The sequence below is a fragment of the Atractosteus spatula genome, chromosome 1 (assembly GCF_055471065.1).
Source record: "Atractosteus spatula isolate fAtrSpa1 chromosome 1, fAtrSpa1.hap1, whole genome shotgun sequence".
NCBI classification, from domain to species: domain Eukaryota; kingdom Metazoa; phylum Chordata; class Actinopteri; order Semionotiformes; family Lepisosteidae; genus Atractosteus; species Atractosteus spatula.
The window spans coordinates 3,655,689-3,680,463 of record NC_142706.1 but is presented as its reverse complement, the minus strand read 5'-3'; the positions used below and the strand labels follow the sequence as shown (position 1 = coordinate 3,680,463).

At 42.9% G+C, this 24,775-nt stretch overlaps 1 protein-coding gene across 2 annotated transcripts in view; it reads left to right on the top strand.

Moving 5' to 3' along the window:
* The window catches only part of stox2a (storkhead box 2a), a 98,556-nt gene that overhangs the window by 25,538 nt on the left and 48,243 nt on the right, over positions 1-24,775 (top strand). The window contains exon 1 of one of the 2 annotated variants that reach the window (XM_088914115.1): positions 19,496-19,668. The exons of the other annotated variant lie outside the window; for it this stretch is intronic. Within the exon in view, the coding sequence (XP_088770241.1) occupies positions 19,503-19,668 (166 nt within the window). The 5' untranslated portion in view covers positions 19,496-19,502. Of the gene's footprint in view, positions 1-19,495; positions 19,669-24,775 lie in introns of those variants that run through there. 2 annotated transcript variants of the gene reach the window in all.

Genomic DNA, 24,775 nt, shown 5'->3' with positions numbered 1-24,775 from the left:
TTGCTGCACAGCCCTATGTTGATATTTCAGTATTGCCTTAAACAGGTGTGTAGGTTTCCTGAAAACAGCCCTACATCTGACCCTTTTCCAAACTGCTGCAAGTAATCGGAGAGATCGGTTAGATCATTTCGACTGGAAACCTGATCAACTACTTAACTTTCCAAGAATGGGTTTCCGAAACTCTGGGCAGTATAAAAGAAGCAGGTTGTTTGAGCAAATCACTGAACCCTCCCGTCTGGAGCGTCTGTAACTGTTCCTCACTAACTAGCACAGGTAACGCTCAGTTGATTTCCTGAGGCCGTGCATACTGAATCATGAAGGTCTATCAGGGATGGGTCATTTTGTCCCTCATCTTTTTTGTAACGGTTATGCTCAGCTGTAACAGTTGACCGTGTTTTACAGTTGTTTGCCATCAGCTGTGAGCAGAGGACTAAACCTCTTGGGTTTTAATGAATATCTCTGGTTACTTTTAGTTAGGCACTGAGAGAAAGAGTCAGATTAGACAGACATTCTTCCCTAAATTAACACATCTGATCCCGGAATTCCCACACCGGCCTGAATCAGGACAGCTTCCTCCTTGTTTCAGTTCTGAAATGTGCTGTAAGTGCTACCTTGTGAAAGGTCTACTATCCTGTGCATTAGTTTACATTTTGCTTACTAGCAGAATCATAAGGAAATATGTTACACATCTGAAAGTTTAACAGCAGCTGTTTAACAGAGTGTCTTCTTGGTTTTACTGGAGTTATAACTGCACAAGTTTTGAAAAGTGACACTCTGCTGCCACCTGCTGGCAACTACAACAACCTTTAAATTTTTGCACTGTGATATCAGTGTTTGATATACCGTACTACAATAAAATAACTTGTAACAAATATGTTACTCTACAACAACCTTTTGTGATAATTTTCCAGTTCCCCGTTGCAAAGGTTTTAATTGTAACCATTCATTTAATGTTTTAAATAGTTTTCAGCATGTTTGCTGCTTTGGAATTCTAGTATAATAGGAATCATTGCATTAATTTGGCAATTTTCACCTGAAACGGTCTCTAATAACTTTACGTACAGGAGGGGATCACTTCAGCCACAGCAGTTTCATTCTAGACTTTGGCCTGCAGTTTCGTGGAGTTATATAATCTGTGGATTTTTTTCAAAAGAAAAGTGAAATTCAACCAAAAGACTAGAATGTGTACTGTATCTCCACACAACAGGGCCTTTGGTAAAGACATTATTAAAAAGGTCAATCAAACAAGGAACTTGCTTACAGTAACTGCTGCACATTGGTGGTGGTGGAGGGGATCCCCATTACCTGTAAAGTGCTTTGAGTGGAGTGTCCAGAAAAGCGCTATATAATTGTAAGCAATTATTATTAATTATTATTAGGGTTACTCAACATGCATCCCTTCCAGTCTGCTCCATTTCAGCGTTTTGCTGCAACCAGCAGGATCAGTATAGCAGTTAATACTGGCTAGCACTGGCTGCAAGTTCTGGAATGGAGATCACAGGAAGGGCTCCAGGTTGAGCAGCCCGACCCCTTGAGCTTAGAAATGTTTGGAAGCTGTTTGTTGACATGAGAGGGGCATTCACGCTTCAGGCGTTCTAGAGTATTCATTGTAGAATTGCAGAATTAAAAAGAAAAGATCAGATCAACCATGGATCTAGTCACAGGGGTTCTATGATCTTTTTAGTCATGTTTGCGTGACCACCATGATGTGAAAGTTGCATATGAATTCAGATAGAAACCAACACCGCATGTTAAAAAAGTTTTTACACTCTGTAAAGTTGAGGACAGTGAGTCTTCAGTCTTTGTTTAATCTGTTGGTTTTTTTTTGTGGTTTCATGTGACCCCAGTCATTAAAAGCTCTGCTTCGTGGCTCCTTCCCCCCATCCATGAACAATTAAATATATTTGCCGAATGAGAAACCTTTCGTTTGTGCAGAGCCTGAAGGTCCTAGGTGGTCTTAAACCTATTAGCAATTTCCAGACCCTTCAGAAGTCTTTACATGTCGGCTGCCTCAGTCTGGCATGGCTCAGAAATTTGGCACTTTTTCCTAATGAAACAATAAAATCCAGAAACAGAATCTGAAGCCTTTGCAGTTAGCATGTAAGAATTAATCCAAGGTCATAGATAGAAACTAACTCTGAGAAAAGGAATCACTTCTTAATTCTTAGGCTTGTGGGAGTGTGGAACAGGCTGCCCAGCCAAGTTGTTAAAGTTGACACTCAGGCTTCTTTCAGGAAACAGCTGGATTAAATCTTTGTATCAGTTAACTACCACACAGTCTAGATGGGACAGATGGCATCCTCTTGTTTATGACTTTTATGTTTAGCTTTGCCTACCTGCTCTTAACATGTACAGATTTTTGTGAAAAAAACAACTAAAGTACAGGTGATTTGTGATTTTGCATGATTTTGTTTCTGTAGAGGAGATTTTAGTATATACTGTATGTAGCAAAGAGGAAGAGATGTTGTCTTGCTGTTTGTCCATAGCTTCACTTGTTCTTGTCACTTGCTGAGAACTGTTCATGCATTTAAGTACAAGTCTGGGGTCTATTTTCATAATATAACATGTTTACAAACCACCTAGTGTTTTATTTGCCAGCCAGTCTGTCCGCCCACTGGAATCCCATCATCAAGTGTGGGTCTGTAGTTTGTGGTTTGGAGCCTTGATTTAACATAGGACATAGTCCACATTAGAAGTCACACATTCAGTTATGTGTTTATGTATATATAGTTATCTGTTCTTAGATGTTTGTCATGCAGCCTGTTTGTTCAGGCAAAACTGCTTCTGAGTGGACTTCAGGACCTTTAAGAAGGATGTGAATTAGGGGAATAACTGTCGTTTAGGAAGTAGTATAGGAAGTAAGAGGTTTCCATGCTGAAGAGAGCAGAAAGGAAGTCTTGTGGTAAACAAGTATTCACTAAAGCAAATGAACAGTCGATACATTTCCTTAAGTCATTCCCTCTGATTGTGATTTATTTTGGTTCCTACGTAGGATAAAACTCTACTCAAGTCACATACTGTAGCATTGCAGTCCCCCTTGAACTGTTCGGTCTCACTAATTATTGGTTTAATTTGACCAGCTAAGGACTTTTCTCTCATCGATTTAAGAAATTGTTAGATATTTAAAGAGTTCTGCCCATTCTGCAGCTGGGGTTACACCCCTACTGTACTGAAGCCCCAATAAGCAGTTCTTGTTTTATCAGCTCAAATCAAATTCCACAAGGAGGAGAAGAACCGATATAATGTTTTCCATGTGTTCTTACGGTTTGAACACCACAGAACTGCAGTAGCATTTGCTTTGCTGTTGAAAGCATGTGAAGCATTTGGAGTCTTGAGTGTGGTTGGTATTGCTTTAACGCTACATATGTTGACACATTTCCTCCAGAATCGTTATCTTTCTGTCAGCTGTGCGCTGAAAACGGTCTGCTTGCGACGCTCATAATCAACACTCCCCTACCAGTCTTATCTGGAGTTTTCTGTAGCTTCTTTTCTGTGCTCCAAGGGTGTTAGAATTGAGAAGATTGTCATGTATCCCGGGCATAATGTCAGCCTTGCGTTTAAAAAAAACTGCAAAAGAAAGTTTTATTTTCTCTAACCCAATACAACGGTAGCTGCCAGTACCAGTTTATTTTCCAGTTTAGCATCTGTAGGGGAGTTAAACTAATGTCATTTACCTCAAACTTACCCTTCGACAAGGTGCCCAGGTCGTCTTGTGCTTTGGCGTTACTGCACTACAGTTCCTCCCGGAGAGCTGTTCCCTCTTACACCAGTGAGCACTTCATTTGTTCACACCAATATTGCGAACAACTCAGAGGACAAGCAGTTCCCATTTGTTTTGCTAGAAAACGTGACACACCCTTGAATCATTTGAGGTGGTCTTCTGATTTTATAAATAAATGTGATAATGTGGCTTTGGCATCAGTTTTGAAGTTTTTTTTACTTACACTTTGAGAGTAGAAGACTATACTGTTTTGAGCATTCTCTTATGCAGCATGTGATAATGCTGGGCATTGATTGCTTTGGCTATTTTACAGGAAAAGTGAACCCCAGTTTAGTCATAGGCAATACGTCAGTCTGTAGTATCTTACACCTTGTATCTATACTGTATATCTGTCATGACTCAATTGTTATCATTTACTGATTTATTTCATTTTCTACCGCCTTGTGTTATGGATTTTTGTACACTGTTAATATTTTACAGTTAATGGTTAGTGTGAGTGTTTGTTGTCCTGCTGCATTATTGTTGTTAAACGTGCTTTCAGGGACTACACTGTACACCGCAGTGCTTGCTAATGCAGAAACAAAGTAAAGAGACCATCTCCAGGACATAAACTGATTTGTCTTAAGTACTTCTTACTCTAAACCAAATGGTAAGGTCTTCTTTCACATTCTGTAAAAATGTTATGCCTTCTTCTTTCTCATTTTTTTCCAAACTTGTTTGCACCTTTTCAAATATTAATCTGAGAAATTTATATAACATTAGCATCGGTTGAGGTTGAGGACAAAGGTATATGAAGTTTGTTTCTTTCATTAGTAGACTTTAACAGTTGTTTGCTTTGTGGTCTTTTGTCGTTGATATCTTAAGAAACATGAAGATGACAAAATGGAAACAAAATACAACAGCAAACACAGGACAGCAAAGCATCAGCTCACTCTGCTTTTCTTTCATTCATCCTTTATTTAAGGAGGCAAGGCAATTAAGAGCACCTCCTCATTTGCAGTGACGACCTGGCCAAGAGGCGCTCACAGGAGGCTGCACACAGACCACGAAGTAGTGGGAGAAAGAAGAGATCAGTCAAGGGAATGTGAAATATTCAGCTGCAGAGTTTATCAGGATGTGGTGGTGTTAATACATCTAGGCATGAGGCAGGAGTGATGGGATCAGACAATGGGAAGAGCCCATGGTCAGGGAAAGGGAAGAGGAGAGAAAGGAAAAGAGTTTCCACAAGCTGGGTGTGCGAGTAGGGGCCGGCATTATGCAGTAAAGTTTCTTGAAAGGGGTGACAACAGTTCCAGTTTGTGAAACAGCTGGACGTACAATTTCTAAACTCTCTAAAAATCCCTCCCGTGTAGCTCTTGCTCCTGAAAAACTCCAGCAAGATCACTGATCCCTGTGGATTTTAATTCTCTTTCTTCTTGCTTCCCATGTGATTGCACCTCGGCTCCGTTAAAATCTGCTTCACAGTGCTGCCCAGTTATAATAAAGTTTGTGTTTTACATAGGTCACACTCCAAGAAGTCCCCTCCTTATCTGCCCTTTAGTAACTCCAAAAAAAATCAGTAGGACATGATATCAATGTTTGTTAGCTGCTCAGGTGCTGTGAGGTACAGTAAATATCCACTCCCTTAAAAAGTAAGAGCTGTTGAGCAGAATCTGTGATTGGAGGTGTTGTGGTAACTGATTAGAAAATAATTGTTTGATTTAATACATTTTTTGCCAGATGCTGGAACTTGGCAACCTGAGAGCTAGTCACCCATTTCTGTTTTTTTTCTTACTCACTCTTGTGGGACTCTATTGTAAGCTGCTTTAAAAAAATGTTGGTTGAGTTCACTCCTGTCAAGGCAATTTCACTGGTAAACTATGGAGACAATTGATGCATTTCGAATATGTTTATAGGTTTCTGGTTGATTGCTGGAAAGAACGTTGACTATAGTTTGTAAATTCAGCCATCCCCACAGACGTCAAGCCCAGTTAAATTAGATGGAAAGGGGAAAGAGAATATGGTTTATTATTGTGAAATTAAACATTTGTTTCAATACGAAGACTTTGGTCACGCATATGGAATTTTTGACATAATTAACCCGAGAGTACTTGGACAACTAGTGGGGGAAAACCAACCCGTTTTAAAGATTGCGCTAAGCATGTCACGCAACAAAGCTGGATTGCAAACAGCCAACCCCCCGAGCAGGCAGAGGTTTGAGCAAGCCTCGGGACTCTGTCTTAATTGACTGACACCTGGGCGGCCTCAACGGGCAGCAGTGGGGCAGGTGAGTTTGACCCCAGCAGTGAAGCCTTGTTGCGGTGGTAGTCCTGCTCAGTACGAGAGGAACTGCAGGCTCAGCCATTTGGTGCCTGTGCTTGGCTGAGGAGACAGTGCAAAACCACGATCCGTAGGACCGTGACTGAAGGACTCGATGTTCGGTATTCGGTGTTTCCTTGGCTTACTGTGAAACAGCGACCCCTTGTGTCCGCCCTGAGGTTGCAGGAATTTCAGGGAGAGCTGCTCTATCTCTTGATAATGATAATGATAATGTTGCTTTATTAGCCCTATACAATTTCTTGCATTAGGAATTCGTCTTTTCGCAGACCCCAGCTTGCTCTCCATGAGACACTAAGACACGCAGACAGGGAGAGAAGCTTGGGGTCAGAGCGCAGGGTCAGCCATTGTACAGCGCCCCTGCAGCAGCTGGGGTTAAGGGCCTTGCTCAGGGGCCCAACGGAGTAGGATTCCTCTGCCGGCTGCGGGATTTGAACCGGCAACCTTCCAGCCACAGGAGCAGATCCTGAGCCACAGAGCCACCACTCCGCTCCTCTGTGATTCACCACTGCTGTTTTCTCTGCGGACCTGTGGGCGTGTTTTAGGATGGATTCTGTGTTCAGCTCTCTCGGGCTCGAGCAGTGGTAGGTGCAGTGTATCAAGTCACTTCACCCAGCCTGGGAAGCCAGGAGAGACCAAAGAAGAACACGTGGCCTCTAATTCTGAAAGTGAATACATTCGCCCCCAGCTCTTTGTTTTGCTTTGGTCTTTTTGTTTCTGGCTTGGCACTGCCACTGGATCAGCTCCTCTATAGATACGGATCCCATACCTAGCCTGAAAATCATCGATGCACTTATGTAAATAGTGCATGTACGGTAAGATAATAAGAAGTCACAATCCATCCTGGAGAGCGAAGTTTCTATTAAAAAACTAGAATAAAAGATTCCTAACCATGTGATAGAAATATGTAGAAAAAGTATTTTACTGGTGCACTTAAGACCTGAAATTCTTCTGTGGAAATAAAACTTGTCTCTGCTGTCGTTGCAGTAACCTCTTTACCTTTTGACCGTGAATTATGTTTATGAAAAACCGACAGCAGTAAAAGAAGACTTCACTAAAACAAATTACACCACCGTGACACACATCTGGCATTTTACTTCTGTGAAATACGTCTTCAAGCTGAGTTTCTGCACTTTTCTTCAGTAATGGATAGTAACTGTTATTTTAAATTACTGTAAAAAGTATGTCTCTACCACAGTATTTGCATTCACCTAAATGTATTCCTTATTTATAGACAATGTTGATTTCATTGTAGCAGGTACTGTATATCCAAAAACAGACTCTTACCCTGTGTATACTTGAATCTGTAAAGGAGGGTTTTTGTAGATCCTGTGTTTTATGGTATTGCTTTAAATTGTTGCTTTACATGTGGCAAATGGCTTACAGCTGTGGAGTCCCACTTAACAGTGTTATCTTTATTCAAGGCTGCAGGTACAGTAGTCTGCTCTGGATTTCGGAGAATTCAGTGATGTACACCCATACACATAAGGTGTATGTCTCGAAGTTTGGCTTATTGGGGCTTTCAAAACCCATTTGAAGCCTTGCTTTGTCAAAATCTCCCACCTCCTACTTTGAGGCAAAGACAGAGCCATTTGAAATGGATCGTAGCCAAGTTCGTGTGCTGTTTCTTGCGGCTGAAGTGAAAATGCCGGATCTAGGACTCAGCACCTGCAACATGTCCAAGTAGGCTGAAAGGGGGACTTGCAGGATGCCATGTTCAGCACGTTTCCACCTGGAAGAGCTAAACCTCTGGGTCTAACAGCATTTGACGGGTCTAATGTAAAAGTGTGTTCCTGCTTTTTTAAATTGAAAGCAGATGAAAATCACATTTGTGTGATGAGAAGTTGTAGCATTTAGCAATAAATTACTTGTCCATTTGTGTTTTATAACTTAAAATTTGGGTGCTGGCTCTAAAACTATTGTGGTATGTGCCCTGCACTTCTAATAACTGATTCTTCTTTTTTGGCTTTGTGCTGGTAGACTTCCTTTAAGAGCTCCTAGTGTTCATTTCCTTCTGCCCCAGGCACCTTTTCAACAGAAAACATTTATAGTGAACAATTTGTAACATCACCAGGTATTAACAGCTGCAATCACTTGGAATTGTGCGGTGACTATTTTTTTTTCAATTCTCTGTTCATTTAGTGTAATTCCTATTCGTAAAGTCAAAGTAGCTGTTATTTTTATGATTAAGCATCGGCAAGGTAGGAAGTGTAGCTTGTGCAAACCCCAAAGAACGAGCCCCACTATCAAGCCTGCAGTGCAACGTGCAGTCAGTGCCTTCTTGCACAGGAACAACTTACAACATGCACAACAAACCATAGATCTCAAGACACCTTAAGTCTTGGGGCCTCGGACCTGTATAGAGACCATCCTCACATGTGCCTTTTTTACTATTGATGTGTAGCTAAAGTAGTTATTCCTCCTCTGTCTTATTTTCACGTGGTGCATGAACTGGCTTTTAGCACATCATCTTTAAATGACTGTGTGCTTTTGCAGTTGCGCTAACTTTCTTCATACCCAGCATGGTGTACATGTTGAACTGGCAATGCTGACACAGCACATAGGCTCAAAGTATCCCATGTAAAAGGGATGTGGTGCTTATATGCATTTGTTTTTTTATCAGGAACCACACATGAGTCTAAAGACGGATCTGCGATGTTTCTCAGCCCAGAATTGACAGAGTGGGGTGCTGTTTGGTCACCCCACATGTCCAAAGACCACAGAGGTGTTGTCCAGCAAAAAACAGAATTGCACACAGATTTCCTCTGGTCTGTCATCTACTGTATCTTTCATGGCTTCTTTTTTGTTTGGTAGTGGGGGTCATAATTTGTTTTGAACTTAAACTTTGTACTGAGTTGATTTCTTTAAAGTTATCCACTCAGTAAGCACGCAGAGAGCAAGAGTACAGTCTTACACAGCGGGGTTTTCTGCAGGAGCAGTCTGAGCAAAGTCAAGGGTGCAGCAGCAGCATCTCACTGGGGGTTTCAACCCCTGAGTCTCAGACCTTTAACTAATGCTCCACACCTGATACACCTTCACCGGGTTTGGTGGATATTTGGTCGTATTTATATGAATTTTCATGTTCTCTTTTTTGTTTTGGAGTTGTGTTTTCTATATGATCTTTCAGATTACTTGTAGAATGTGATCCATGTGCTTGAAAACAAAAATGGCCAATTTACGAGTGCAGTCTGATTTTTGGCCTGCTGGTACACTTGAGAAATGTCATTTTTTTTTACATCTTTCAAGCAAAGACTTAATTTAGCTGTCTGGGCTTTTCATAACTGAATCAGCAGTGTTTGTATAGGAAACAGAGCTGGAATATGACACCAGTTATGTGAAATATTGCAAACTGGTTTCACACAAGTGTGCTTTAAATTAGAGAAAGATGCAATCATTATGTTTGCTTTGTGAATGAAAACAACATGCATACCTTATTGACGATCAGTGCAGAAAATCCAAATGGAGTTGTACATTTAAGTGGGAAAAAAAAAATATTCTTAAGTTAATTTGTAAACCTAGCTTCCCTCATGTTAAGCGATGTAGCATTAGTTTGATTGTGCTGTAGATTGGTTTCAAAATGAATCTAATTCCGGTGAAGCGTAATTTAACAAGGCTGAACACAAGGTTAGACAGCGTTTTACAGAAGCACTTGAAGACTAAACAAACACACCTTACCCTTGTTTGCTGTATCGGGCTGACAACATACTTACCCCTAATACTTGCTCATCTTATAATATACTAGCATTTGTCTAAGTGACTGATTGATAATAAAGTCATCCCAGTAGTACATCCCAGCACATTAAAAGCAAGTCTTCCTGATGGCTTGACTGTAACCAAGCCAAGATTTCAATCAATATTGGATCAGAGCTTCCCTTTGAAATCCCATAGCAGGGTGATCTAATGAATAGCAGCTCCCCTGCACGCACTCTCCTGAGTGTCTTGCCTGTGCAAATTTATTTTTAGGAACATTCAAGCTCTTCTTTGTTGTGAACTTGATCTCTTTCTATTTAAAAAAACAGGACAAATGCTGTCTAGTCTATAATATTAGCAGTGCGTAGTTGTAGTGTGTAATGACAATGTTTACGTTTGGGGTCATAAAAAATTGTTTGTATTTTATTGTATTCCTTATGCCGCTACAGTACATTTACACAACTTAAATTAATTGTTTATCCACATGTGTTTATCTAAATGTAAGCCGGGCGGTCTGAGAGTACAATGAATTGGGGTGCCTGGCTCTTTTTAGGGGATCTTGTCACTTTCACTTTATATTATCACTTTATTAGCCCTATACAATTTCTTGCATTAGGAATTCATCTTTTCGCAGACCCGAGCTTGCTCTCCATGAGACACACAGACAGGGAGAGAGAAGCTTGGGGTCAGAGCGCAGGGTCAGCCATTTATACAGCACCCCTGGAGCAGCTGGGGTTAAGGGCCTTGCTCCTTCCAGCCACAAGCGCAGATCCTTAGCCACAGAACCACCGCTCCGCCTGTCTTGGGAGAGAAGGCTTAAGGTCACCAGTCACATCTGTCCTGTTTGTTTTTCCAAGAAGTGAGAGGAAGCCTATAATAGCTGGAGATGACCTGTATGGAGTATCACCTCACAAAGTCATCCACAACTTCCCTGCAGTTTCATAGCTGTGCTCAGCTGAGCTGGTTAAATTAACCTTACAATTTATAGTGGTTTAGTTGAAATTTTCTTTCTTTAAGCAGGTGAATGACACTGAAGCTCAGCACTGGTCATCTTGTATCTCTTTCAGAGCATTTTCATGTCAAAAAGCTAATTTCTGCTACTATACCTATTTCTACTAAGCCTGCGTGATAAAAAAGGCCTGCAAATAAGGTAAAAGCCTCAAAGGTTGACACACTTCCTCTTAAGTAAAATGTTTATTTTTTTTAGTCAAATCAAAACCAGAGATGACACGTTTTTGCCAAAGGGAGGGGTTAGGTAAACCGTCTCAAGTCATTTCCAACGTCTCCAGCTGATCTGCTGCACAGTGAAGCTGCTGTGTATAATTGGGGGGGGATTTCCAGTATCTATAGCATATCTTGTCAGATGAAAAAGCATTAAATCAATGCAAGGAATTATAATCATAATGAGTCTGTCACTAAGGCCAGTTTGAGATCAGCCAAGGTGAAGACAAGCTTGAAAACTCCCATTTACTGCATGCAAAGTTGCTGGCCAATGAGATCGCAAGCATATGCTTTGATTATTGTTGTCTACTCGGCAGCAGAATGAAGTTACCTTAAAACAGGTCTTCTTACATTTTTTCTTATTTGCCTCCCAGCTTTTCACCGTAGGTTAATCTAAACTGTCGTCTAAATTTGCTGCACATGCATGGCTGGAAGTTAATACACTGAAGGCAGAATACAGCTGAGGCAGCGTTCTGGTCACCTCCTTATGGAATAAAGGAGCTCTTAAATGAATCCTAGGAGAATGAAAGCAAAATTGAAACATCTTACCAGGATGTACACGGTAAAAACACTCAGAGCTTCTAATTATGATCCTATTCTTAAGTACAACAAAGACACTATTGATATGGAGGGTTTGTTAAAAAAAGTGAGTTTTTAAGTTGCTGATGGCAGAATAACTTGTAGATGATCACTTCCTCTCTATTTCTGTGCTATTTCCCAGCATGATTTTTCTTACATTTTTTTCTTTCTTTTGGTAAGTTCAAGTTAACATTCTAGCACATCGATAACATTGGAGTTGTAGGATCACATGACCTGAGATTTCGATCCCCCCGATGTGGGGAAACGCTCATCTCCACGAGAAGGGGCTGAGGGGCTGCTCCAGTTCTCCACCTGCTGAGCCATTCGTCCAAATTCTGCCTCAGTTCTGCCTCTTGAAATCTTTGGTTTGTTTTTCAGGGCAGCCGTAAAAATTCATTGCACATTCCAGTTTCAAACTCTCAAAGTAATACATGTGTTTGTGGAATTATTTTTTTAAACTTGGGTATATGTTGAGCACATCATTTTCATTACTGTTGTATGTAAAAAAAAATGATTTTCTGTATGGGAGTTAATATTTTTGTACAAGCCAAATGACTGGCTTCTCTGCAAACTTCATATCTTAGTATCCTCGTGTCATGAAAGTGAGGCTTGTTGTTGCCAAAAACTGCTAGGAATGCATTCACTATAGCCTTTGTAAAATTTGTTTAAAACCCAACACAAGTGAATACATTAATCACGAAGTTAAGCAAACATTAATCAAGAATTTATTAATAATTCTATAACCTGAGTAGCACAAAATGCATGCTTGTTTGTGTGAGTGCAAATGAAGTCTCATGCTGTGTGTCTATAGCTGCTATATGGGTCGGCTCCTTACTGCAATGTAGACTAGGCATAAGCTGAGCATCAGAATTGGATCCTAACTTAGCAACACTTGAGATGCACTGTATGTTTACTTCACTGAGGACTGTAATTACTTTGTGCTAACAAAAAAAATGTGCAATTGCAGAAAGAAATGCATCCTTCACCACAGAGTGCACAGTGGGGTTAGCCACAGAGCTAAATACCTGCATACCCACAGAGCTGTCCCTTAAGAGGCTCGCCAGTGTTATTACAGTTGGGTTTTGTATAACGGGTTGGCAATAGCAGAAAGGAAATCCTGAGCTCGGCCTGTTCCTGGGTTTCAGAATGTGTAGCAACTGTACCAACATTTGAAGCAGCGAATATGAGATAATTTAAGAGTCTGGTAAGTGTGGTATCGTGTTGAGTTTTTTTTCAATAGGAATTGGCTAATAGTGCCTTAAATACTCTTGGGGTTTTGAAATGGAATTTTGGTCATATTTGCAAGTCTGACTGGAAAAATTAGTTTTGTATTTAGTATGTGGTTGGGGAAAAAAGGGAGGTGAAATAATTTGCAGTCTGCATTGTGCAATTCTGTGGGAGTCGGGTGTCTTAATAGGTGAATTTTTTTTTGAGACTCAATGAACGCCGTCAAAAATAAAAACCAACCTTCCATTTGCAGGACTGATACGTTTTCAGTGCAATAGCTATCAGTGAGACAGGACCATGGCTGGTGAATGGTGGAGTCCCCTGGAGCCCGTGAGATCCCCCTGAGAGGGTCTGCGGAGTCTGCAGACTCAGTGCTCCTTACAGAAGGTCACGTGGATAGCTTTGTCTGGGAAAAGAACCATGTGTGCCATAGTTCTGCATTCCTGTCATCACATACAGCCTTGACACGGCTACAGTGAGAAATTTGATCTGAAACTAACTGAAGAGGCACTGGGGTCCAACCTGAACATTAGCACTCTGAGCTGTCTTTTTTCAGGCTAGGGGATCTCGGAAGCGAGGCTAGAGTGCAGCACACAGAGCACTTTTCTTTTTTTTTTACTTTTGTTTTTAATTGTTTTTTTACACGGAACACTTTTCAAGGAAAGCAAAGCATGCGGTAACAGAGCAGTTCGGTGCTGTGCTGTGATAGAGGTGGCTGGCAAATGGGATCAGTGCAGCTGTTAATTAATCTTTGAAAGATGGCAAAGTCCAGCTGATCTGCGCACCCTGTCAGTAGGTGGCGCAACTTTGGCCTTTGTCAAGTATTCGATTTGTAGTTTTCCTGTATGAAGTATCTTTGAAGTTCTTTGTCTTACAGTGTTCTACTGGGAGTTACTGATCATTATAGGTTTCCTGATGCCCGAAAAAAAGACTCATTTCTAATGGCTTTATATAGATATCAAGCAGGATCTCAGAAGATGTAAACAGAAATGCACATCAAACCAAGCTACTGTACACCTTCACTATGAAATGATTGGACTGTCAGAATGGAAATATTACCAACTAAGCAATGAACATGAACAACACACTCCTGGTAGTGTTGACCCACAGACCTGATCAGCCTCTGTACAGGCTGCCCGGGGATGGATGACAGATGTTGCAGACAGCTGGTGAAGGTTGGTAAGTCTCAGTTGTCACCTACTGGTGGTTTGGGCAAATTGTCTCCTCATTCATGTCCAAAAGAGCATTTTGGGGACAAAGTACAACTCGGCAAGACCTCTCTGGTTTCTTGATTTTATACCATTGCCATCGTGGGACCCAGTGGTAATGCAACCCCTACTGGCAAATCAACTCTTCCTCAGCTGTTGGCTCGAGGACACCTCAGTGTATCACTGAGCAGTAAGGTCACCCTCTGTGTGTGCCGGTGGGATTCCTTTGTCTCCAAGGAGATTCTTTTCCATGTGGTCACAGTCGGAAGTATGGCTCCACACAAGTCAGGGTCAGTCGAGGGCAAAGGGAGAAGGTGCTCTAACACTCCTGCTGCTGGTGCGCTTCAAAACGACGGTTTCATCTCATAGCTGTAAACGTTACCCCTGAATGGCCCTGGTGTGTTCAACTCATTTCCAAACCGACGGGAAGTGGCAGTCGTTCTGCAGACAGGCGAGTTGCTTCCTCCTCGCGTCCCTCCTGCTGCGGCCAGAGGAGTGTGAAAACAGTTCTGTGGATGGATCAGATAGAGGCGAGGGTCCCGGTCTGGTGTCGTGACCCTCTCTGCCATCCAGGGTGTGACCTGTCCCTCTCCGAGCTGATTTCCTGGTTTCTCGAGATGAGTCAGCTTACCGCTGAAGCAGAACATTTCATTCTCTCTGCAGCTTTTCTCGCAGACGGTTCACCTTCAGTGAAGCCAATGGCAGCCCAGCCATCTTCATTATTCAGACAGGGCATGGACATATCACTTTCCGTCCTTCCCATTATTAAATTTAGATTATTCCAGGAATTTATTTTTTGGCGAATTTAACACACCTCTGATATTAAAACACCTGATACCTTTATGAATTCCCATCACTTAAGCTCAGCATTTTCTTAGCCCAAGGAACAGTACTACTCCAAACAATCAACACACCTGCAGAATCTGTTCACTATTTAAAATGTAAACCACATGTATGTTGGCACCTAGTGGGCTGCTGATCTAGGTTTTTACATTTCCTTTTCAGGGGCTGCATTTAGTGTGATAAGTAATTTAAAAAGTTCCCATTTTGGTGTTTTTCCAACAGTGTTTCTTACATTATATTTCTGTGTAATTTAAGCAACTTTCATAAACATTTTGGTTAAGAACGTTTCCTAAAACAATAAAAACATAGTGCAGCTGACCTAGAATCTGTGCATTTAGTTCTTTATGATAAAGATGATTACCTTTTATTGAGCAAATGACCATGTTAGTTCCTCCATTCTGCCTAATTGAGCCAGATAAAGCACTTCCTTGTTAATGATTGCAATAGGGTAAATCTTAACATGGGTGAACAAACAGTTCACACACACCCAGCAGGAAATGTAATGTTTAATTGTTATCATTCTAGCTGAGTACACATTTTTGGTGCTTCTCTATAGTACAGTAATTTTTAGATCAGATTTATGAAAGACAGAAAAAGTTATTTTAGCCGTACTGGGGTCCAGGTGGGAAATTACATTTGAACAGGATTGCAGTCCGCATTAGTTTTAATATAAGGCATTTTTTTGCTGGCCATGGGTAAGATAAGGTGCTTTCGTGCTGGAATGTTGCTTTATTAACTGAGTTGGTTTTGCAAAACCTTTTGTCCTGGTTCAGCAAAATGCTTGGACTTGTTCATGCCATCCAATGCTGTCGATTTCACCCCTCAGTTTTCTCAAAGCTGCTAATTCTACATTGTTTTCTGATTAATCTCTGCATCGATATAGAGGCTTTTCAAAAGTGATGAAAAAAAATCAAACCATTCCGAAGGCGACCTGACCGATGTGAGCCGCATATCTTATTAAAAATATAGGGTGGGTCAAAGTTTTTAGGAGGAATAAGTTTGCAAATTAAAAATCCTCTTGATAATGGCTTGTTGTTCTCCTGTGGCTTCGTCCCCCTGCAAGCTCACCAAGAAGTGGGGCTGTTTTGGGTTGGCTGGCAGGTTGAAGTTATGATTTAATCTGGTCCGTAGTGCAAAATGTAACACTGAGCCGAGCTCGTGTGCTTCAGGCTGGGAGTGGGTTCGGTTTTGTCATAACGGGGGCTGACTTTGTACTCAAGTTTAGTTGGCCAGAATTTCAGGCATTAAACATATCTGAATGTTTTGTACGTTTATACTGATATACATCATTTCCACTCATATCTATCTGATTGAAATGCAACAATGAAACAAAAGCTCTTTTGCTCTACTTATGTTAGGTGGCACTATTTCATCAGAAATACATTTATGATGCGTTTTTGCTTGTCATGCAAAGCGCTTAAGAGAATATATGCCCATTGTTACTGCTTTTTACGTTAGGGACTAAGTCTAATATGTGCTTTGTCAAGAGTTGTCTGTTTCTGGTTTCGGCTTTGCTTTAGTGCCTCCTCCGCCTGGGCTTCTCTTACTGCCTTTCGAGACAGTTTGTAAATCCGGTCTTCTCTTTGTTTGCCCTCCCTCTGGTGCTGAAATGTTCAGCTTTTTTTTTTTTAACCACCCAGTTCAGACAAAAGAAAAATGTGGTCAAACTTTGCCCATTGTGCAGAATAAAAAAGAAATGGTGGGAAAGTGCGAGCGGGGAGGTCTGCATTATCGCAGCTCGGTGAACCCTGAAAACGTGTTCACTGCGCCCTGACATCTTATGTTAATCAATGCAGTTGGACAAAAAGACAAAAGGAGACTTCACTATGTGCAATTAATAATCAGATCGGCACCTAAAACAGTAACATCTGATCTCTGATGGGCCTTATGATAATTAGATTGATCTGTATGTGTCCTTACAGGGAGTGATGCTTCTAAGATACAGATAAACCTAATGTAGGTAAAATATTGTGAATGTTACAAGTGATGACTATTTTTGCTTTGGTTCCCCTGTGTTTGCAGCCGTTCTTTTGCTTGCATGCTAAAATATCTGAAGAAGACAGGCTCCTTGTAAAAAAAAATGACTTAAGGGGGTTTTGGTTATTTCTGTGAAACGAGACACCGTGCGCTGTACTCAGGCCTGCTCAGTAAGAGACTAGTCTTTGAAGAGTAGTTAATCGTTGTGTTTCATGGCTGAAAACAGCAAAGAGCAAAGTACAACATACGGCTGTTTTTTATTACACGGAGAAAACCTTTGGTGAAATTCTGTGGAAAATAGGGAGCTGAATAAACTTTCGCTGTAAATGTAGTAATGCTAAAGATGTTTATGGTTTTGTGTGGCAGTCTGTTTTACGACAGGGCAGCTTTTTGAGGGAAATAGGGTTTTCTGCTTCGAAAACGATGGCAGCACGCAAGGCATTCGTTCTCAGCTCTGCACGGCCTTCGGCCAGCCAGAGTTTCTGTCTCGGGGGTGACACTCGATCCGGTTTTGTGTTCCTGTGCAGATGCACGAGTTCGACTTCTGGAAACAAAGGGCTAGGTCGGGAGAGGTCCCCGGCTCACAAGGAGGACACAAGCCTTCCTGCCAGAGCCCCTCGGTGGCGATCTGTGCTTCACCTCGCCGCCGCGGCAGGAGAGCTGTCCGTGTGTCTCCCCTCCCCGTTCCTCCCCCGGTTCACTCCCCGTTTCGCCCAGAGGAGCAGCCCGTGCGTGTGTGACAGGGCTGGAGCGCGTCTGTTCCCACTTTCCCACCAGGGGGGATTGTTGTCAAGGCATGATTGGCTGCAAGGGCTGCAACAGCTGTATGGAGACTTGAGCTACAGCGCAGCGTTGCTTGGCTGAAGCCGGAGTGGAGCTGCTTGGTAGTAGCCAGTGAACCAGTTCGCCTGCTATTTCTGTTCCGCCATCGTGGAGGGAGCAGTTGAATTGCCTTCCAGTGGAATTCTTTCGCAGCTGTTACACTGGTTGACCCTTTCTTGCCTTTCTGGATTGGAACCGGGTGGAAATGGGACTGTGTGCACGTAGGGGAAACTGAAAGCAGCGCGAGAGAGAGAGAGAGAGGAGCTCACAAAGAGAAGCAGAGGCTGCACTGTGATCTCTTGCGGCAGGGGATAAGAGGGTTGCCTTCTGAAACGGGAGAGGCAGGGCTGTTCTAAAAATTGTGCAGCCTTGTATGTAAATATTGCCAGTGCTGCACAGAGGCTGGGATCCGAGCCAAAGGTTGAGGGAGCCCGAGGGGGGTGTTTTACATTAAAATGCAAAGCCTGACAGGATCAGCGCGTCTAACACAAGACAGCTCCCTGATTAGCAGGGGACTGGGTGGCTGACTCGCTTCCTGCCGTCTTCGCGAGCGGGGAGCCATTCAGGAAAAGGAGCCGTGGAGGAAGCCGAGTGGTGGGATACTCGGCTGGCTGAGCGGAGCCCAGCGCCTACTCCCTCTCCCAGCCCCGCGCTCCCCGCGCCTGCAGGAGTGAGAGGACAGAGGCGGCGTCTGTGGACTAACTTGAAAGGAGAGGTGTGTGCGTGCGAGTCGTGGTGGGGGGGTAGGAGGAGGAGGAGGAGGAGGGGAGGGGGGCTGCTGAAAAGGGCGAACGGAGAAGACGCTCCGCCGTGGCTCTCAGACTTCATTAGGATCTGGTTCTCGCAGGAATAAATTGCTTCCAGGACCTTTGCGGCCGCTGTGTTTTTCTGTGGCACCCTCTCGCCCTGTCTCGCACACACACACACGGGCGCGCGCCGGCTCGTTCACGCAGCCACGCACACGCAGACGCACACCCGCACAAGGAGCAGCAGCTGCAGAACGGCTAAATGGAGATTGCCTTCCTGATTAATGCATCCTTGGCTCAGCAGGCTTCGTTGGTTCTTTGATTGGATTCTGAGAGGCGAAGAAGAAAGAGGATCTGTTTTTTTTATTTTTTCCCCCCACTGTGGCTGTTTTTTCTCCCCCACTCGTTTTTTTCCCCTCCTCCTCCCCCTTTGCTGTATCAACAGCGAAGCCTCATCCTTGATCCCAAGGCGACGGAGATTGACGCTGCCTCTCTTCACCAGCCTGCAGAGCCTGGTTTCAGGTCAAAACCAAAAGGCCGTGGGTTTTTCTCATTTGTTTGGGCCTTTTGTGTTCGCCGCTCACAGTTGGCTAAGCGCTCCCGTGCTGAATCGAGCTATTGTTTGAATCCCAGCACTTTTCTTGCTGCAAATCTCTGGCTTCCCCACTACCTCCTCCTACTTCAACCAACCAACCCCCCCCCCCCCGCCCCCTCCACTATTCACCAACCCCCCCCCATCGGCTGAGAAGCTACATTATGTGCCTCTCCTGCACATGAATCTGGGAACTATAAGCCGGACTGATTGCAAATGAAGTGTAATGCATTGTGGGACGTGTGTAAAATTGGATCAGTTGAGGAAAAGGAAGGGGACCCAAAGTCGGCTCTGTCTGGATCGAAGGCAGCTGCAGCACCAGGGGCAGTAGCGTGTCGGTAGTATTTGTGTGTGTGTGTGGTGTGTGTGTGTGTGTGTGTGTGTGTATGCGCGCGCGTCTGCGTGCGTGTGTGTGTATGTGTGCGAGAGAGAGCCGGTTCCATTTCTCCCCACCATGCCTCCGTTCTGATATTCCAGGGCACACACAGGGCAAAACTGTGGGGCCCGGCTAATGCCACGAAGGGATTAATCTGCAGGTAACCCCCGCGCTGCCACGCACAATGAAGAAGACGCGGAGCACGACCCTGCGCCGGGCCTGGCCTAGCTCGGATTTCTCCGACCGGGCCTCGGACCGCATGAGGTCCCGCAGCGAGAAGGACTACCGTGTGCATAAACACTTTCCGCCTGCTTTCATCTCCCAGGCCGCTCGAGGATATATGACATCAGGTTGGTGGGATGTTCTTTGTTAGTGGGGAAGCCGAAAGCCTGGGCCGGGTGTGTGTGCATGTGTTTGGGGGCAGGCGGGGGGTGGTTGTTTGTGAGATAAATTGTGTTGTCATCTGGTTTTAGAGACACAAGTGAAAGTCTTGGGTTCATTGTGGCTAAATGGGACTGAAAGCCTTAGTTTTCCTGCACGATGCAAAACAAAATTGGCATGCATTCACCATTTTGAACCTAGCAAGCATTCCGGTAGGACCTTCCAGTGTGGCGCTTGTACCATGTTGGCGGTAAGGTTTTTCACTCAAGCGTCAGGCATTCATTCCTCTGGCAAGAATGTGCCCTGATTGGTGTTTGTGAGGTCCCAGTATCAATTCTGTGACATGTCCATTCCTTCCTCTCTCTGTTAATTTATCTGCTAGTCATTAGCTGGAGCGAGCAAGCAGAAGGCTGCTGGAGTCTGCCTTACTTGATGTCAGAAGCCTTTTAATTGGTGACAGGGCGTCTCAAGACGTTGTGCAGCCTGCAGTGCCGTTGGGTTGGCGAAGGAAAAGCAGCTGTTGTGTCCTGTAGCTGAAACCGGAGGGACTGGAGGCTGTGTGAACTGAGCTGGTTCGGGAGGGCTTTCAGCTCACCTGCATGTTTCCACTTAAAAAAACATCATGTCTATGGTCGCCTACTCCCAGCTCATAGGCCATGCTACACATGAGTGAGATATTTGTTTGTGTGTTTAGTCGAGTCCCGACTCTTCGTGACCTCAGGGGCTTTAGCGTGCCAGGCCTGTCTGTCAACAACTGCTTCTCTGAGCTCTTGCAAATTCAAATTCATTACTTCAGTAATACCGTCTGTCCATCTTAACCTCTGCCACCCTTTCTTCTTCTTTCCTCTTCAATCTTTCCCAACATCAGAGACTTCTCCAGTGAATCCTGTCTTCGCATTATATGGCCAAAGTATCTGAGTTTTACTGTCAATCCTTCCAATGAACAATCTCTGTTTATTTCCTTGAGTTTACCTGGTGTCAGATATCAGCCTGGTTTATTTTTGGGGGGGGGGTTGTCAATTTGGATATCTTTTCTTCTCCGCCTTTGTTTATGCCCTTTTATAAACTGCTAGCAGACGGTCTCGAGGAAGGCAAAAAAGGGCTTCCTTCCCCACTGCAATGCTCCTGAGCAGGCGAGGCGGCCGGGTCAGGGGTAGCCGCTGTGGGGTCTGGAGCAGGACAGCGAGGTGGGAAGGCAGCGTTTGAAACATTGCTGTAGCCAGCACTGCGGCACCAAAATGCACAGTCTCTGCCCCCCACTCCTCACTGTAAAGAAAACTCCCACCCTCTTAACCCAGATGAGTAATAAACGTGTGGCCGGTATGCTTATTTTTAGTGTTTCATGCCAACAGTGAAATCTTACCTCTTTAGAAGTAACAAAGTAACACCGTTTCTGCTTGAACTAGATTTAATCGTCTGAGGTCAGGGCAGGTGAGATGAAGAAAATATCTGCGCAGTGCACAGTACACATACTGATGTTTTAAAAATTCATTTATCAGGGGGATGGATTAGTTAGTCAGGATGCTCAGAGGTCGGTGTTTTTAACTCTTTGCCAATGGTACTTTTCAAGCCATCAGTTATATAGATTCTTTATGCGGAAGACTAATATCTGTTTTGGACAGGAGGTTCTGCTCCTCAGAAGTGGGTTTTATGCAATGCTTCTTGATTTTGCCATTCCTCACTCTCCCTACGTAAGGCAGTGCTCATTGTATTAATAAGGTGGCTGGCTGTGTTCCCCCCCACCCCAGCTGTTTCTCTGCAATTTGCATTTTGTTTTTCTAACACCTTTGCAAGGCCCCTGGGAGATGTGCGTTTCGAATTGTAACAACAGTATCCAGTAGTTTTTGTTCCGACACGCTAAATCAGATGCAGCAACGGTATCTTGTACCTACGCTGTCACTTGACCAGGTGCTGAATTGTCTTTAGGACAGACTTGTTTTCTTCAGCGTTGAGGTGCCTCCTTTCCTGTAAAGACTGAAGCCATTGTGTTCCAAGAGAATGAGCTTCACTTTGTAGACTTTTAATGGTTAGATCCTTTTGTCTTTTCATAATCTCGCTCTTGTGTTAAGGTTTACCTGGGGAAATGCAGGCCCAGAGACAGTTTTTGTGTGCACGCACAAAGAGAGAGCAGTATATTAAGTTTAGATGGTCGGTCTACATTTATTGAGGGCATTGTACTATGAGTTAGCTGCAGTGTGGTTTCAGAGAATCAATACATTCACTTAACAGCAGTCAGCGGCATTTGAGTGTTGGCAAATGCTTTTTTATTTGAGCGTGTCTGGGAGAACAGGGTCATTTCTTTATGTGCCATTTAAGCAACTTTCTTTTGATGGATTTTCTTTCTGAAATCTTAAAGTTTGTTCTTTGTTTATGAGTTCCCAGTGTGTAGGAGTACAAACGCAGTCTTTGTCAGTTCAGTGAGTTTTGAAAAGGAGACAGCCTCTCAGAAGGCATGATGTGTCCTTTGACTTGGGGGTCTCTGTTTCCCTAATACATTAAGCATAATTGTCTTTGTACAGTCAGTTGGCCCTAATGGAACCCTTTCCTGGAATTAGCATTTTTGTGAAATAAAAGGCTGCTCTGAATTGGTAATGTTTTTCTTTAAGGGGCAAGGCTTATCAGTGAGTGTCATAAAGTTGGGTCCATGTTTTCTCTCCGACTCTGGAGTTGCAAGCCTAATTGTAATTTCAGGAATGCACATATATTTGGTCTGTACATAATTGCTATATCCGTTAATGGTCTGCAGTGGTTTGCCTCCTATTACTTGAAATATATTTATTTAGAAAATGAATTAAAAACCAGGCTTTTACTTCCTCAAAGTTTAAATACATGCAAGAACAGATTAGAAGAGGGACAATCGGTTTGCTTAGGAACAGAGGAGAAATTCTGAATGGTTTAAGCCTGAAGAAGCCCATATAGAGGGTGCTGAATGGCTCCATAGTAAGTGCAGCCAAATCTGCATTGGTTCAGAGCTTCTTCATGCTTCCTAGCAACGTGGGGTTCATAGGTTAAATGATGTGGCCATTGTGAGGGGTGAATATAAATTAGAGCACAAAGCTTATTCGTGAAAATAAATGACTTGAGACAAAGGGCTGTGTATATTTTTACTTTTATTCTTTCAAAGCAGAGAAACATATCATTATGTTATTCTTAAGAAGTGATTTATTTCAGATAAAATACAGTATTTAATCTTGTATTCACAACTTGTTCTTTTGCTAGAAATATAACTGAAGCTAACGCAGAGGATTTTAGTAACTTATGAAATGTTCAAGAAGCATGTTTTGGAAAGATAGCCTTTTTTAAATGCTTTTAAGCTGCATTACGTGTAAGGTATTTATAATTCATGTGTGCCAATATTAAACGCAATATTAAATAAAATTAAGATTTGGGAATGTGAGGGGATTTACAGTATTTATGAATTTGTTTAATGAAGGTTAAATAAAGCTTTATATACTGTCTGTGGTTTACGTACTGTACTACTTCAGTCAAATAAAAGCCTAATAAGTGCATCAGCAGCGATACTTAAAACTGTTGGTAGTATTTTTGTTTTCCATTTTTAACTCGTGTTGAATCATCCCTTATCTATATTTATACGGATGTTATTTACATTCATGTCATGCCTGCAATTCCTTATGACGTGACGCATTGAAATTGTGTTCCTTGAAGTAAAAGGCCCATATAGTACATAGTAACATGAAAGGGCATGTGAACTGTTCTCTTTGCCCATGTTATATGAAGGTACCTGGGACATCCTTGCACCCTGTGTGATGGCAACCCAGATGTGTCCTCTTTACTAGGACAGCTGTACAACTGGGGAGCGTGACATAGCATCTCGGAACACTCGCTTATTAAATATTCAATACTGCTTTCTAATTATAGGAAAGGTTTTAAATGTAATCATTCCTGAGATTTAAGCACTAGTTCAAATATGTACGGACCCTAACATTATTTATCAGGAACAGTATGCACCCTTCCTCTTGCTGGGCTGGGTACTCTTCGAGTGCAGTGCTGTGCACTAGTTCTAGTACTGTGCTTTAAAGAGGAAGCATCTCTTCTTTGTAAATCCAGCAGTCAGAGGTACGAGCCAGCAACTCCTCTCTCTGTCTGTACATGATGGCTTCCTTCTCCTCCAGATAAGAAGTGTGTCTGGAGAAGCCTGTTGCGTGCAAGTACCCTCGGCTAATTTCTCAGGCACCACGCTTTCCGAGTCGAGGGAGGGCACACTCTGCACCCACAGACAGCATCCACAGTGCTGTGTTCAAGAAAAGAGGACAGCGCTCTCCTTTCTGGGATGCCCACGTGTCACTGATGGCAGGAAGTGCAGTGCAAACGAAAGGACATTATTGTGTTCATGGCATTTTCTGACTGCCCTGGCTGAGCTGCTTGCAGGACCTTTATATAAAAGAATGTCAGCTCGCTGCAGGGACACTAGTGTTGCAGCTCAGCTCCTTAATTCCAGGCACAGTTGCCTGAAGTGTGTGTGGAGACTGCATGTCTCCCCATGTCCACTCTGGCTTCCTCCCACTTCCTGAAGACATGCTGACAGGTCGATGGGCTAAAACAAACTCCCCTTCCCGTGAGGAGTAGCATTAGAGCCCCCCCTGACTTTCACAAAACTGACATGTAGAAGATATACTAACACATTTGTATAGGTTTTTGTAGGATGGTTTAGCGTCATTGTACACTTTCTGTGCAGAGAGCCTGTCAAATTATTGTTCTAGGAAGTCAAGCTTGAGTATCATCAGAGTAAAACCAGTAAAAAGCTCCTCATTTAAGGCAACATTCTGATGATTGTGTTAAATATACAAGTCTTCTGGTAGGCTTGGAATCGTGTTAGAGATCGAGACTTGCAAATGTAAGTAAGAGTGCCATTATTGTAAATCTAAACTGAAATATTTATACTAAATATTTACAGTACATACTAAATATTAAATATTGTGTGTGAGCAGAATGATCAGAGGTCAAGCGGTCATTCATGTACAGTAGGCCTTAACAGTGTGTTATGTATAACATAACACATTTAACCAGTGTTTTGAAGGAAAGATATGGTACTGATATTAATATTATGCTATAACT